The sequence below is a fragment of the Asparagus officinalis genome, chromosome 4 (genome assembly GCF_001876935.1).
Source record: "Asparagus officinalis chromosome 4, Aspof.V1, whole genome shotgun sequence".
Lineage (NCBI taxonomy): Eukaryota > Viridiplantae > Streptophyta > Magnoliopsida > Asparagales > Asparagaceae > Asparagus > Asparagus officinalis.
The window spans coordinates 37,776,700-37,791,033 of record NC_033797.1 but is presented as its reverse complement, the minus strand read 5'-3'; the positions used below and the strand labels follow the sequence as shown (position 1 = coordinate 37,791,033).

General features: G+C 32.9%; 1 protein-coding gene across 2 annotated transcripts in view; it reads right to left on the bottom strand.

Annotated features, from left to right (window-relative positions):
- LOC109837209 (endoplasmic reticulum metallopeptidase 1) overlaps positions 1-14,334 on the bottom strand; it is a 59,671-nt gene that overhangs the window by 39,234 nt on the left and 6,103 nt on the right. The window contains exons 4-6 of one of the 2 annotated variants that reach the window (XM_020405348.1): positions 4,931-5,037; positions 4,738-4,838; positions 1,180-1,267 (exon numbers count right to left, since the gene is read on the bottom strand). In XM_020405348.1, coding sequence (XP_020260937.1) covers positions 1,180-1,267; positions 4,738-4,838; positions 4,931-5,037 — 296 coding nt within the window. The remainder of the gene's footprint in view (positions 1-1,179; positions 1,268-4,737; positions 4,839-4,930; positions 5,038-14,334) is intronic. The other variant, XM_020405349.1, reaches the window with a different exon arrangement.

Genomic DNA, 14,334 nt, shown 5'->3' with positions numbered 1-14,334 from the left:
GTCTGGGTTTCGTGAGATAACTAATTGCATTGATGTGGGCTGCCTTCTTGTTTAAACAGGTAAGAGAATCAAAAAAGTCATGGAGACAAAGTATGCCTCATTCGGCAATTGAATAGTTGATCTTTGCTCAAGAATGCCTTTTATGTTTCTCTTTTCACAATCATAAAAGGTTGTCCTATAAATAATCAGTCATATAAGTCTCACATCTAATACAAAGTACAGGTGCAAACTTAAGTCCATCTATTTCCTTTCGTTATTTTCTTAATATTTATCTTACCAACTAATTTGTACCAATCATATAAAAAATAGCATAAAACTATATGGTTCTTATTAGGGCTCGTCAAATCAATATATGATAAAATTTTGTGAAATATATTGGAGTTCTGTTGCCGAGAAAAAACACATATTTCCATGAAGAAAAGGTGCAACGTAGGTGCAAGAAACCATTGAACTGTGTTTAGTTTCTTCTTTTAGTCAAAGAAAACAGAGATCCACGATTACAGTTGCGCTAGACCCCCCTCAATCGTCATACAGTTCTTGCAAACTGATTCCCGATACATTTGCAAATCAATCTCTCCGATACATAAATTAGTTTCCCAAAATTAACGTACCACTACAAGTATGCGGGGCTTGCAGCCCCTTTAAGTGCACACACGCAAGACGTAATGAAATGTGTGTAATTCAAAAGACACAATGCAATGTATGCAATCAAGTGAAGGGAGGTGCACGATAGAATATATTAGCTAATGACTTTACTGTAACTAAATACCTGTTAACAAAACGTGAAATGAAACCATGATCCCAACACGAACTATGTGAAAAAAGAAATAGCACAAAGAAACAAACTCCATAAACAATAAGTATTTAAGTATTTTGTATGAAAAATATTGAAATGCGTAACTATGAGGGTGGATTGCATCCGAAACAGTTGCTTCAAATATTTGTTTGTACTAGTACATATTAATTGTAGAATTGATGATGCATCATTATCTTGTAATGTTCTCATTTCACTAAAGTTAGCAAGGAGAAAATGTGGAAAATGGACAAGAATACTTTTAAGATTAAGGTACAAGGAAAGGTTGAGAAAAAAAATATATTTAACTCAACGTCCTCGGAAAGGCATACTTCAACAACTTTAGGATAAATTATGCTAATGCCAAAAGAATGTCTCATTCATACCAAGACCACCGGTGCCTGATGCTTCTAAATTAATAAAAGCTCCAACTGTATCAATCCATTTGTGTGCTTTTGCAAAGCCATGAGAACCCTGGACAGAAAATAATATAAATCAACATAGGTGAAGACTAACATTACATTGATATCAATAATATGACGAAAAAATAACTTTTATACGTAAACTATCATAAACAGAGGCGAAGATATGTGGGGGCCAAAGGGGCCTTGGCCCCCTTGCAAATTACAAAATATCAAGGGGGTAATTGGTTAATAATTTGGGAAAGAATCTATTCTTTTTCTTGTGTTTTTATAAAAAATCAAGGGCGATGTTAGGTTCTCTAGAACTGAGGTTGAGAGAAACTTAAAAAGATGATGAACAGTTCTTTTCATTTTGGGGTTTGAAGCTCTTTGTCTTCTTGTGGAAGAGAGGGTCTGTTTGGTGTTTTGAGTGCAATGATGTTTAATATTTAGGAGAACGGACTCAGTGTTTTGTTGATGGAAAAGAGAACCAATAGGTCACGGGCCTTTTGAAAAGTTAGGGTTTTTTATTTTTGGTTTTTTATATCAATCTTTATTTTTGGTTTTTTTATATCAATCCCTTAAATCTTTCATATTTTGAAATTAATTCCTCAAATCATTGCTATTAGGTCCCCAAATTCTAGAGTTACTTTTAAGTCTCTCAAATGATTGAAATTGCTATTAGCCCCCCAAGTCTTGAGTTATTTTGAAATTTCTCTTTGAAATCAATAGTAGAAGTAGCAATTAAAAAGAAATTTAAAAAACCAAATCATGATCTAATCCTACTATGATTTAAATCCAAAATAACCTACCATAAAAGATTTAGAAACCCCAGTTCAATCAAATATCCTATCTAAAATCATAAAATGGTTTCAAGAAGTGAAAGCAAAAAAAGAACACTATTGTAAGTAGTGCTAAGCACTATATTCTAATTTGAAATTTAATTTTGAAAGTCACTTCATGTAATGATGTTAAGATACTAACGATCATGAGAAAAAAAAAAGTAATATGTTAGTATATTTAATTATTAATTTTTGGACCCCCTATCAAAATTCTTGGCTCCACCACGGATCATAAAGCACTTCTAATAAGCATTCACAAAAGGAAAATGGTTGGAAAAAAGTCCAATATAGCAACATAACTGGGTATACAAGTTTATTATTGGATAACAATCACTTCCAAAAATAGATAGGCATTACAATCACGCAAGAAAAAGGGAAATCCTTAGCACTACTAACTATTAGCTGCACAGCCGTGTAAAATTAGAAGTTGTAGGGATTAGGGAAACCATCATAGCATCGCCATATAGAGGAATATGTCATGATTTACAATGATCCAATATTTTTGGTCTAGTCCATCTGCCCAAACAAAAAATTATACAGCTATGAAACAGGGCAGTCATGGACCTCATGGTGCTTATGTCGTGGGAACGAGAACATTGCTGGATTTGATCATGTTTTAGATATCAAAGACCCTAGGAGGTGATGAATACAAGCCATGAACGAAATCATAGGAACAAGTAATACTGATATAGTGGTGAATCTAGAAAGTGCCAAGTTAAGCAGTTCGCCGAGTAAAGCCAGAGTCTAAACGCCCTTGGTCCAATAAACCAGTAAAGATGTGGTAAAAGTTACGAAGGAAAAACACAATACTCATGAATTTCTAGCAATGCTTATAAAGATGATGCTCTTACTTTGTATTAAGAAAGGTATGCAGTAGGTCAGGATTGCTGCAATCAATATTACTATCTATAACCTTTGCCAAATTTATAAACCATTGTGATTGTGGGCAGGGATACCAAAATAACTAAAAATCAAGACTCTAGCAGGTTCATGTAACAGGCATGTACATAAACCTGACTATGTTGAGTTAGGACCAAGCTTTGTCAAAATAGGCCAGGACTAATCTAAGTATCTAACTACTTGATAACATATAATCCTGTCCTAAGGTAGCATCAACTGTCTGAATTAATTGTTAATAGATTTTCTTCGCCGACCTAGAGGCCAATAGCTCAAAGTGATTTAAATTGGATTAACTGGGACCATATGGAAGAGTAAAGAGTTTTGCTTAAGTGATCTAGAACTCAAGGGGCTCATTAATTCGGATCAATCTTGATCCCTACAGAAGTCAACAGAGGTTTCTTAGTTCGTCTAAGTCCGAAGACCCCAAAAATGCAACCTAGTCTGACTAGTTGTGGAGAATGCTCATAGATGTTCTGGTCTAAAGTCTGAAGGCCCTAAAAAATGCAACCTAGTCACTAGAAAATATATCCTCTTCTCCTCTTTTGTCATAATTAACTTATTTTAGATTTTCTTTAGGTAGAAATTTAAGTTTGAAATTAAATGAAGATAGGATTCAGGATTTTTGAGTCTGCAAGCCTGTTCTTGTTGATCTGAGTCTGCAAGCCTTTTCTTGTTGATCAGTCAATTCTTATAGAAAATTCATTTAGAAACTTTAAGTAAGATTTTGAATACCAGTAAAAGACGACAACAGGCTTCCCCTTTGACTAAATGAGGCTAAAGAAAAATAACTACTACAGCCTACAGGTGTTGGCAGCAAGAAGGAAGGAAACAAAATAGTCATAAGCAAAGAATAACAGGAAAAAAAAAGGTTGTGGAAGCCTCTTCTATAGGTACGCAGAGGTATTATTGTTGTGAAAACAGCCTCTTGTAAAAGTGCAAGGTAAGAATGTGTACACTAGACCCAAAGTGGTCCAACCCCTTCCTGGACCCTGCGGGTAGCAGGAACTTGATGCACTAAAGCCACCCTTCTACTACAAGCCTATTATATATTATATGATATCTACTCTCCTAGGTAGCCACGTGTCAAATTGAAAATGTCTACTAGACTGCTATCTTGTATTACATCATACACATAACTATCTGGTCACCGGCGGTCTTGACCTTATGAGCCCAAAGGCAAAGCAGGCTATGACAACGAAATTGGAAAAAAGGTAAACCATGAGGTCATTCTTATGACAATAACATTAAAATCCAAGGAATCTACCAAACTCACATTAAGCAATCTAAAACGGAGGCAACTACTGGCAGATCAGAAAACAGAAGCAGTTTATTCCAGATATGAAAAGTTGTGTTGATGTGGAAGGAAATAAATGGAAGTGCAAAAAGACTTATAAGCATTCTCTTTCATTTGTCTCTTTAAGCAGGATCGTTGACTTGGAACAAATTACAGTTTAAGTTTTATTGTTTTCTTTTATTTTTATTTATTTATTTTTATTTTTATTTTGCACTTCCACTCAAAATTAAGAAGAAAATAGAATACGTTAACAACCTCTCTTTCAGTTCTCGTATCTTTCTATGGAATCAAACACAGCTCAGATAACTTTGGTGGGAAAAAAGGTAGTTTGTACTACTCATCTGAAAGATGTAGAATACTGGCTAAAGTGACCAGCAGTTTACCACATATGAATATCATAAATGCAATCCATCAATAGGGGAAAGATAGCAAATTAGCAATATATCAATACGAAGGAGCTAGCAAAGTAGAGAGAGAAGAGAAGTATTTCCAAATGTAGCTTGTTACCAAAAGGAAAAGTTCTTCTGCACCATTGAAAAGAAAAATTAAAGGTCGAGGTGGAACCCAGCTTGAATCAACCACAAACCGTGCTAGTTCAAGCATCGTTGCTGAAAAATAATGAAAGCAAAGTTTAAATTTCAATGGGAGAAGAAAATTGTTGAAGAAATTTGAAGTCTCCAGGGAGTATGATACCACTCACCAACACAAGAACCACAATCGCCTGCACCAGGAGAACCAAGTGGACTGTCAAAGTGGCCATTCACTAAGATGGATGGATGATGGTCTTTAGAAGAATTTGAAGAAATCCTATGAATAAATTGGAAGTCATAAAAAGTCAGACTTTTGAGATTGCACAAGAATGGAAAGATGCAGCATACTACATAAGGTGGAGATTAAACGAGTAAAGAAGCTAATTTTTCCTAGCTTTCAGTTTTAATCGTTCATTGGCTTAGAAATGTCAATAGTCTTACTTCATCAAGTTCAGATGATGTACATTCCTAGCGGTACAACATTAGGGTATTATGCAGGCATAAATTTCACCCTATGAGCGAAGAACACGAATAGGAGATACAAGTGTGATGAGGTACAGATACATCTATATGGAAAATCTAAAAAAAACATATGAGAAATATACATATTGCTTTATACACAAGACATACATACAGATTCACTGATACTGATACAATAAAACATAGCTACATGGATAAGGCAAATCCTAGAATTTAGTATATAATATGTTATAGACACAAGATAAACAAAATTATATTGCATTTATTAGTGTTCAATATCTCCAATATGAAACATTTCTAAGTTATCTAAACTGACAGTTTAAGAGAAAAATCACACTCTTTATGAAGAAATATAGAAACTTTATGTAAATGTAATAACATCTACAATAACAATACTCAAATCCATCAATCATATGATTTTAATTTATTAATCTCCGATTCATCTATGACACATTTTACAGTGTATCTAATGTATTGAAATTACAATACCCCCAAAGTAATATCCAACATGTATCCATTAAGACAGGAGTGTAAAGAGTATTAGACATGTAGCCAAATCGGAGATGTCTCATTAGACACATTGGTTTACATAGCTTTCACTCTTATAGAAGTATATACTTCATACTGTGAATTTCATTTATCACATCCATAATTCAAACTCATTATTCCACTCTTTTATGAGTACAAAAAGCTTGTCTCTCTTTAGTCCAAATTGTTGTACTTTTTCCTCTGAAGTGATAAGCCACATAATTTCCTTCCTATATTTCTTCATCCTTTTCGTAATCTCCCTCCGAAAGTTTTATTACCAACATGGCAACATCCAAATTCCCTTAACAAAGATATGGCATAATCAATGTTATAAAACGCTGCAACTATGGCGAGATAGTGGTCACAATACTAGTAATGGCCTATGTCGCACTGCTATGGTTGAAAGTGGTGATATTTATCAACATCAGCGCTATCAGCTTGAAATCAAGTCCAATAGCTCCTAAAGCACTAAAAAGTGCTTCAAAATGCTTACAACACTGTACCACGCTTAATATACAAATTTTCGGATCTGTCCCCTACCCAAACAAACCGAAAGTCTTAGGTAGATAGGTTTTTTTATACCTGACCCAAAATCCCTTTTTAACTTAAAACTCATTTCTTTCCCTGATTTCCTCTCTCTCCGCTGTTTGAGCTCAAGAAAAAGCCCCAACCTAAAATCGCCACCACCACCTCTTGCAGACAAAGATCATCGAAGCTCTGCCACCACCTCTCATTGTCGAAGCTCCACCGTGACTCATCACCGAAGCTCCATTACCTCTCATCATCCTCTCATCGTCGAAGCTCCACCTGCTCTTTATTCTTCTTGAAGCTTTTCAATCCTCTATTCCTGGTGAACCTCTTGTCTTTGCCAACTCTATCTCCACTTCTCTTCAAAACACCGCTACCTCCTTCTCAAAATTCCTATCTCATTTTGTACAGTATTTTATTAATTGTGTTATTGTTACACGTCCATTTCATACTTTGGATCTCTATAAATAATCAAATATGCATTTGTAGAATTTTTAGATTTTTCTTCAATCTTTCTTTTTTTAATATTTATACATAATTAAATTGGACCATTTTTAGACTTTGTGCTTTTTGCCTCTTTTTCCGCTAAAGCCACAAATAGCATTGGCGATGCCTCACCGCTTCATTACGCTTTCTGCTTTCCACAACCTTAGGTATAATTAATTTTCTCCAACAAATTACATAATTTGACGATAGAACATACATGTTACTTGGGCTTTCATCTAATATGGTTATGAAAAGAAGTTTTACTATAATGATTCAAAAAAAAATGATCATTTGTTCAGGAAGTCTTCTACAAAACTATAAGCATCTATGATTGTTTCAGTAAAAATAAGATCAACTATGCTGCAGCATGCTCCATAAAATATTTGACCATATTTTTTATGAAGGCCTATCAACCTGAAACCACAATCCAAATGGACATTCCAAGGTAAGGAAACGATATAGAAACTAGTGCATATCCTAGAAATTGGAAGTTAAGTTCTAGTTAGGTAAACAGTGATTAATAGGAGTGTTTGGGAACCATGGTGTTTCCTCCATTTCCATGGCGTTTCTGCCAAAACAAAAACACTATTTGTTTGGAAACCATGGTGTTTTTGTCATCAAAAACATCCAAAAACAAAAACACCACACTACTTCAAAACACCTCTTAGGTGTTTTGAATTTACAATGGTGTTTTGAGTTTAGGTGGGATGTCATTAATAGCTAAATATAGTATATAATATTATAAGTAATATATATTTTATTACTAATTATGTTCAATATATAATATGATTTAATATTATATTATACATTATACTATATTACGTCATATTATTAAATAATATATAATTGAAATAACATATTAAAATATGTTTAATACAATATAATATATCATATTTTTTAAGTACAATATCATATTAATTTGATATGTTATGCTAAAATGATGTGCTATAATAATAAAAATAATATAATATGATTAATAAATGATATCAATATATTATATGTTATAGTAGTATATATTATATTAACTTAATATAATATAACACATCAATAAAATTAACATAATATAACAATTTTATTAAATTAAATTATAAATATATTAAATAGATATTATAAAATGGAAGTATATCATATTATATAAATGACATATATTATATAAATAATATAGTATATATTAAATATTACATAATAAAATTATATTATATATTAATATTGTATATTAGAATATGTTTAATATGTTATATTACGACAAAATTGTGTCAAGGCCCAAATGAGAGAAGTTGATGTGCCATGCCCCCTTGTAGTTTCATCTTTATGTATAAACTCAAAATACAATGCAACAATGTTTTTCAGCCCTTATTCCCTGCCAAATAAGCACAGAGAGTGAAAAACATAAAACCCAAAAATGCCCTTATTTCCTCTTCTTTCTTCTCTCTTAATCTTAATCTTCATGGTTGCTCCTCTCTTCTCTCCTCTCCTCCTCTCTCCTAACCCTAATCTTCCTCCCCTCTCCCTCTTTCTCTTATTCTCTCCTTTTTCCCTCAGACACTGACATCCCCTCTCCCACCTCCCTCTTTACCACCACCGACCTCGAGTGCACCCTTTGACCACACCATCTTCCTCTCCCACCTCCCCCTCAACCACCACCGATCTTGGGTGCACATTCCGACCCTGTTGTCTCCTTTTTTTCACTGCCTCCTCTGCCACCACCAACTTCCAGCATTGCCTCCAATATCTATGACAAGATATCCTTCTTCGAGATCACCGCCAAGAAGAGGGTGTTCTTTCCTCAACTCAAGAATATGTTGCGAGAGATGTTCTCTAGAGATTGCTCCCAACTCATCTCTACAACTTTCACCTCAAAGTCCAGAATGTCTGTAATGGAACTAGATGTTTTGGGTTAGTAATTTTGATAGAAGAGTAGGCCATAAGGGACCCTAAATCATGTGTGGATCTTGAGTTGAGAATTGTCTTTGATTCCCAGTAGATGTTTAATGTATTGCTTACAAGATTAAAATTTTATATGTGTTACTCTTTTTAGTAATTTATATTTATATTTGGTATATTAGTTCCATAACTACTTTTAAATAATGAACATTATTGCTTTAGTTTTATGTTGAAAAGGAGATTTTGGCTTCTTTTAAATTAATTGAAGAATACATAGAGTAATAAGACCACGCCACGAGATAAGTTTGGTTTCAAAATGTGCAAATTTCGTCTTAAGTCTACGTCCTTATCTATGAAGTTTAAGTCATTTTCTATGAAGTTTAAGTCACTTCGTATTAAGTTTAAGTCATTTTATGTTAAGTCTAAGTCATTTTTTGTGAAGTTTAAGCAATTGTATTTTAAGTCTAGGTCATTTTGTGTTAAATCAAAGCCCTTCTCTGTGAATTTTAAGTCATTTCTTGTGAAGTTTTAAGTCATTTCATATTAAATCTAAGTCATTCCATGTTAAGTCCAAGTCATTTTCTATGAAGTATAAGCAATTGTGTATTAAGTCTAAGTCATTTCGTGTTAAGTATAAGCTCTTTTCTGTGAATTTTAAGTCAGATCCTGTGAAGTTTAAGTCATTTCGTATAAGTCATTTCATGTTAAGTCTAAGTCATTTTATGTGAAGTTTAAGCAATTGTGTGTTAAGTCTAAGTCATTTCATGTTAAGTCTAAATCCTTCTCTGTGAATTTTAAGTCATTTCCTGTGAAATTTAAGTCATTTCGTGTTAATTCTAAGTCATTTCCTATTATGAATATTTCATTATTTGTTATGTTGTATCTTATAAAGCTGCAATTCTTATTGAAGGAAATGAACAAAGAAGCAGTAGGAAAAAGCAGCGAGGTCTCCATAATATTTTTTTATATATGATCTATTACTATCACAGTCTAAGAAACTATCTCTCTTTGGCATTTCATCAAACACTTCATAAGCAATCTTTAAATCATCACATATCATGTAATGAGAGAAATTATGTAGATGAGAGAAGGTCATAGATGGTTTTAAAGGAGGAGAGGGGTGGTCAAGGGAGGAGAAGATGGTGGTGAGCTCGGAGGAGGAGATCTTGTCGTCATCATTAGAGTCGAACCGAACTAGTTGATGATAAGCTTGAGGTCGATGATGGCAGCGAGGGAGGTGGGAGAGGGGGACGTCGGGGTCGAAGGGTGTGCTTGAGATCAGTAATGACAAAGGCGGACGCCGGAGATGGAGACGACGGGATCGGAGGAGGAGAAGAGGAAGTGGGAGAGAGGAGGAAGGTTAGGTTTAGGTTAGGAGAGAGGACGAATAGAGGAGAGGAAGGAGGAGCAATCATGAAAATTAGGGTTAGGAGAGGAGGGAGCAGAGGAAGAAGCAGCAAGGTTAGTCATAGTGCCGACAAGGATGTAGTTGGGGGGGAATTTAGAAAGAGAGTTTAGTTAGGAGGAAGCAGTAGGAAAAATCTCACTTGGATCTAATCTTCGTGAGAGAGATCTACCAAGGAGTAATTTAGGGATTTGGGAAAAATATAGTATATACAATGTATATTGCTGAGTTGGAAGGGTTGTACATACTTTTTTTGGGTTTTGGGGCTTTCTCACATGGGAAAAAGGTTGAAAGGGCTACTCACATTTTCCCTTATAATATAATGAACTATTACATAAATATTAAATTAATTATATATTAAAGTTAATATATAACAAAATACATCATAATTTATTAAATAAAAGTTTTTCCCTAGAAACCACCTTCAAAATAGGCTCATTCTATGGAAACCACCTTTAATTGTCAATTTTATACATAAAACACCTTTAACAAAATTTTCATTGCAATCAACCACCTGGACTTATTTTTCAGTTAAGTTTTTTCAGTAAGTAACTTCATCTAACCTCAATTAAAGATCATCTCTTAAATATTTGTGGTATTCAACAAATAATTTTTATAGAAAAATGGGAAAAAAAAACCTGACTTGAAAGTCCATGTTATTGGCTGCAACAAAAAACCGTTTAAAGATGGTTTACGTATAAATTAACAATCAAAGGTGGTTTCTATAGAATGATCCTATTTTAAAGGTGGTTTCTACGGAAAAATCCTTAAATAAAATATTGCATTAATTTCACATATTATATTGATAAAAATATAGTTTAATACAAATATATGGTTAATATATATTAAATAATAATATATTTAATAGTAAAATAATAACTTCTCAAAAAAAGAAAGTAATAATACATTTAATAGATTTAATACATTAAATAACATACTATATAGTAAACTACTTTATTAATGATAAAACAAAATATTGCAATAAACGTTAAAATAATAATAAACCATGATTATATTATATTTAAATAATAATAATATATTATTAACTATTATTAGTAAAATCTAAATTTTTATAACTATGATACGTTATATATGTTAAAATATTAACAATATATTAAAATTTATAACAAACATTTTGGTGATAATATTGTAGTATATTAATGACAATACAGTATTATATTAATAATATTGTTTACTATTATGTATAACAATAACCTGTTAATTTTAAAAAAAATTAAATATATAAATATTTGAAAAATAAGGTATAATAATTATAATATAACATAATACATTTTACATGATCATATTATAATACATTATACTATAATGTGATGTATTATGATTAATATTAACCTATAATAAGTAATCAGATGAACAGATTGTAGGCATGAAAAAGTAAGAACTCAGCGGTACCTATGGCTCTAATAAAAGGAAAGGGGTAAGGCACTGCCAAGTTCTTACTCTTAGAATACATTATACGATAATGTGTAGTACTTGTATTTTGATTAATATTAACCTATAATATAATAATATATTATATGATATTGAATACAATATAATTAATAATCGATATGTAATATATTAATAATATGTTTAATACTAATGTTATAAAAAGTCAAAGTAGTTTTGACCAAAATCAGTCACCATGGTTGTGAAAACACTTTTGGAGAAAAACACCATGGTGAGGTTTATTTAGAAAGACACCACACAAAAATCACCATGGTCCGAACTTACCCTTAAATTTATGTTTGTCCAACCAAAGAGCACCTGTCCAAAATCATCATAGTCAAAATGAAAGAGCAGACAAAAGCAAAGATCATATGTTTTCCACAAGAAACTGCAAACAGCTCTAAGATATAGAGGACCACGAGCCAAGGATAGTAGATTATCATCTTAAAGGAAAGAACTATCATACTTGATTTGAAGACCTGTTTATGAAATGGGAGGCTGCAAAGAGCATGGCTTAATCTAGAGAAAACTTTTCTCTACTTGGTGAGGGTTCAAGTACATATTCCCAGCTTAAGCTGTTTGTGCGTTTTCAGCATGTACTAAATTAGGATAATGAATCTTTCATTGGAAGACTCATCTGGCATGGGAAAAACAAAATGTGGGAGAGATTACTAAGTCAAAAATAAATAACCAAGTATAAGCATCAAAATATATGGATATTAAGATCAATTCGTATTCTAATATGACCCCCCAAAATAAACCTTTTGTTAAGTGAAGAAGCAATGAACTGAAAATGATGCGATCTTAGATTTATTTTGGTTTGAATGATTTGGACTTGGGGTATGTATAGTTTTTCAGGGACAAAATTAGTTTGTTTGCTAGTAATGAACTGTCAAGATCTAAAATTAGATTGATTTTAGGATTGGATTAAAATTGATTAGGGATCAAAATCAAATTGGATATGATTTATTTTGTTAAACTTGTTTACATCGATTGAGTAATTAAGATTAGACTTAGATAACTTGTTTCTTTGGCATGTAAAGCCTATAGCTACTCTGATGAGTTGTCTCAAAGAACTGAACAAATGAATGAGTTATTTGCTTGTTTGTTAAGGTTGAAATATTTTAATCTTTACTCCCATGTTTCTTCTGTCTTCAAGCTTTTTTATCTCAGTATTGCGCCAGAGGAGAGTGCATCACGTATCCGATAGCAAGCACAGAATTGCTTTGGATCTCTTTGAAGTGAAATCTTTTTCAGAAAACGTTTGGGATTAAATACCTCTAGAGAAGGTAATTTTCACAAACTACATCATGAAGAAAGTAAATAGTCTACATTGGCAAGCTATGAATTGAACAATCAACCGCAACTAGTCTTTAGCGAAACCTTCAAAATGAACTCCATAGTTTAGCATGTTCAGGTATAAGTAATACTAGGAGAGGGATCGTCAGAAGTCCTCAATAAGCAACCAAAGGTGATACCAATCAAGAATATTCAGAACCAAGTGCAACTCAAGTAAAGTAGCACACTACACATAGATGTAATGCAGATAAACTATAGAACTCGAGCATTTTCTGTTGGAGTTCTCATTTGGACAATATATCATGAAGTAAATGAAAGAAATGGTCTCACATGGGATGTGTGTAATAAAAGTTTGTGGTATATAATAGCTTCCATGACTTCAGAATTAATCATAGGTGGCATTTTTAAGGAACCGTAGAGTACAACTTCATGATAAGTCAGTATTCTTCAGTAGAAGCAATGATAGGATGGCCATGAGTACCCACAGATGAAGTTCCATGCTACTTGGCCCTTTATAGACCTCAATGGATAAAAATGTAAACTATATAAAAGATCTAAATAAAGTTTTCAGCTCCCTCTCCTTCCATCTCCCTCTCTACTCTTCTATGACAGCATAAATTGTTTTATAGTCCGCATCTTCAATCAATGCTTCTATTTGTAATAGAAATAAAAAGATTGATCATGAAGTTAAAGTCAGTAACATTTTGATGTTGGAAGGATAACAGCTTGGCAGAGTGTGCTTATTAAGAAGATAGTAGTTTGACTGTGCTTGTCAAGAGGATAATAGCTGGATATATTTGCAGGTTTATAACACTGGGCCTCTCTCATTTTGACCCAGGCCAGTAGTCAACCAGGAGTAGCTCGGGGAGGAGCAAAAACAAGAGAGGGAAAAATAACAGAACAGGAAAATAAGGCCTCAACCTTTCGACTCAGGCAAATCCATGATTCATTCGAATTTCTACAAACTACATACAACTTTTAGAAGTATCATAATTTACAGGTATTTTCATGTCAAAGACTAGAGATAAAATGACTAAATCTAAATCTGAGTGTCCGATCAATTTAAACAAATTAGCTAAATATACAAGTTACTACATACCACATGGATCAGAGTAAATTCAAAATTCTAATGATCAAAATACTAACAAATGAAACTAATTCCAAATCCTGTATCGAAACAGATCTTGATTAATCAATACATCAACTCACTTCAATTACATCTAACTCATCCACTAGTCTCTCCTCGTTTAAACATCTTTTCTTGATTAGTCTTCATAAATTTGATGATAGATATTCGAAGGCTATTGTTGAATACTAGACAAACTACACAAAAAAGATGGCATGTTAACGGAGATGAGCAGGAGCCAAAATATAAAATGATTCAGAATGATACACCCAACTGCTCTTGGTATCCGAAACTTGTGCACAATAGGATGAATTGGCTTAAACTCGAATTCTCTTGATGCAAGTTATGCTGATTGTAGCTTCAGAACTTTCTTAGGATCAGAATAAATA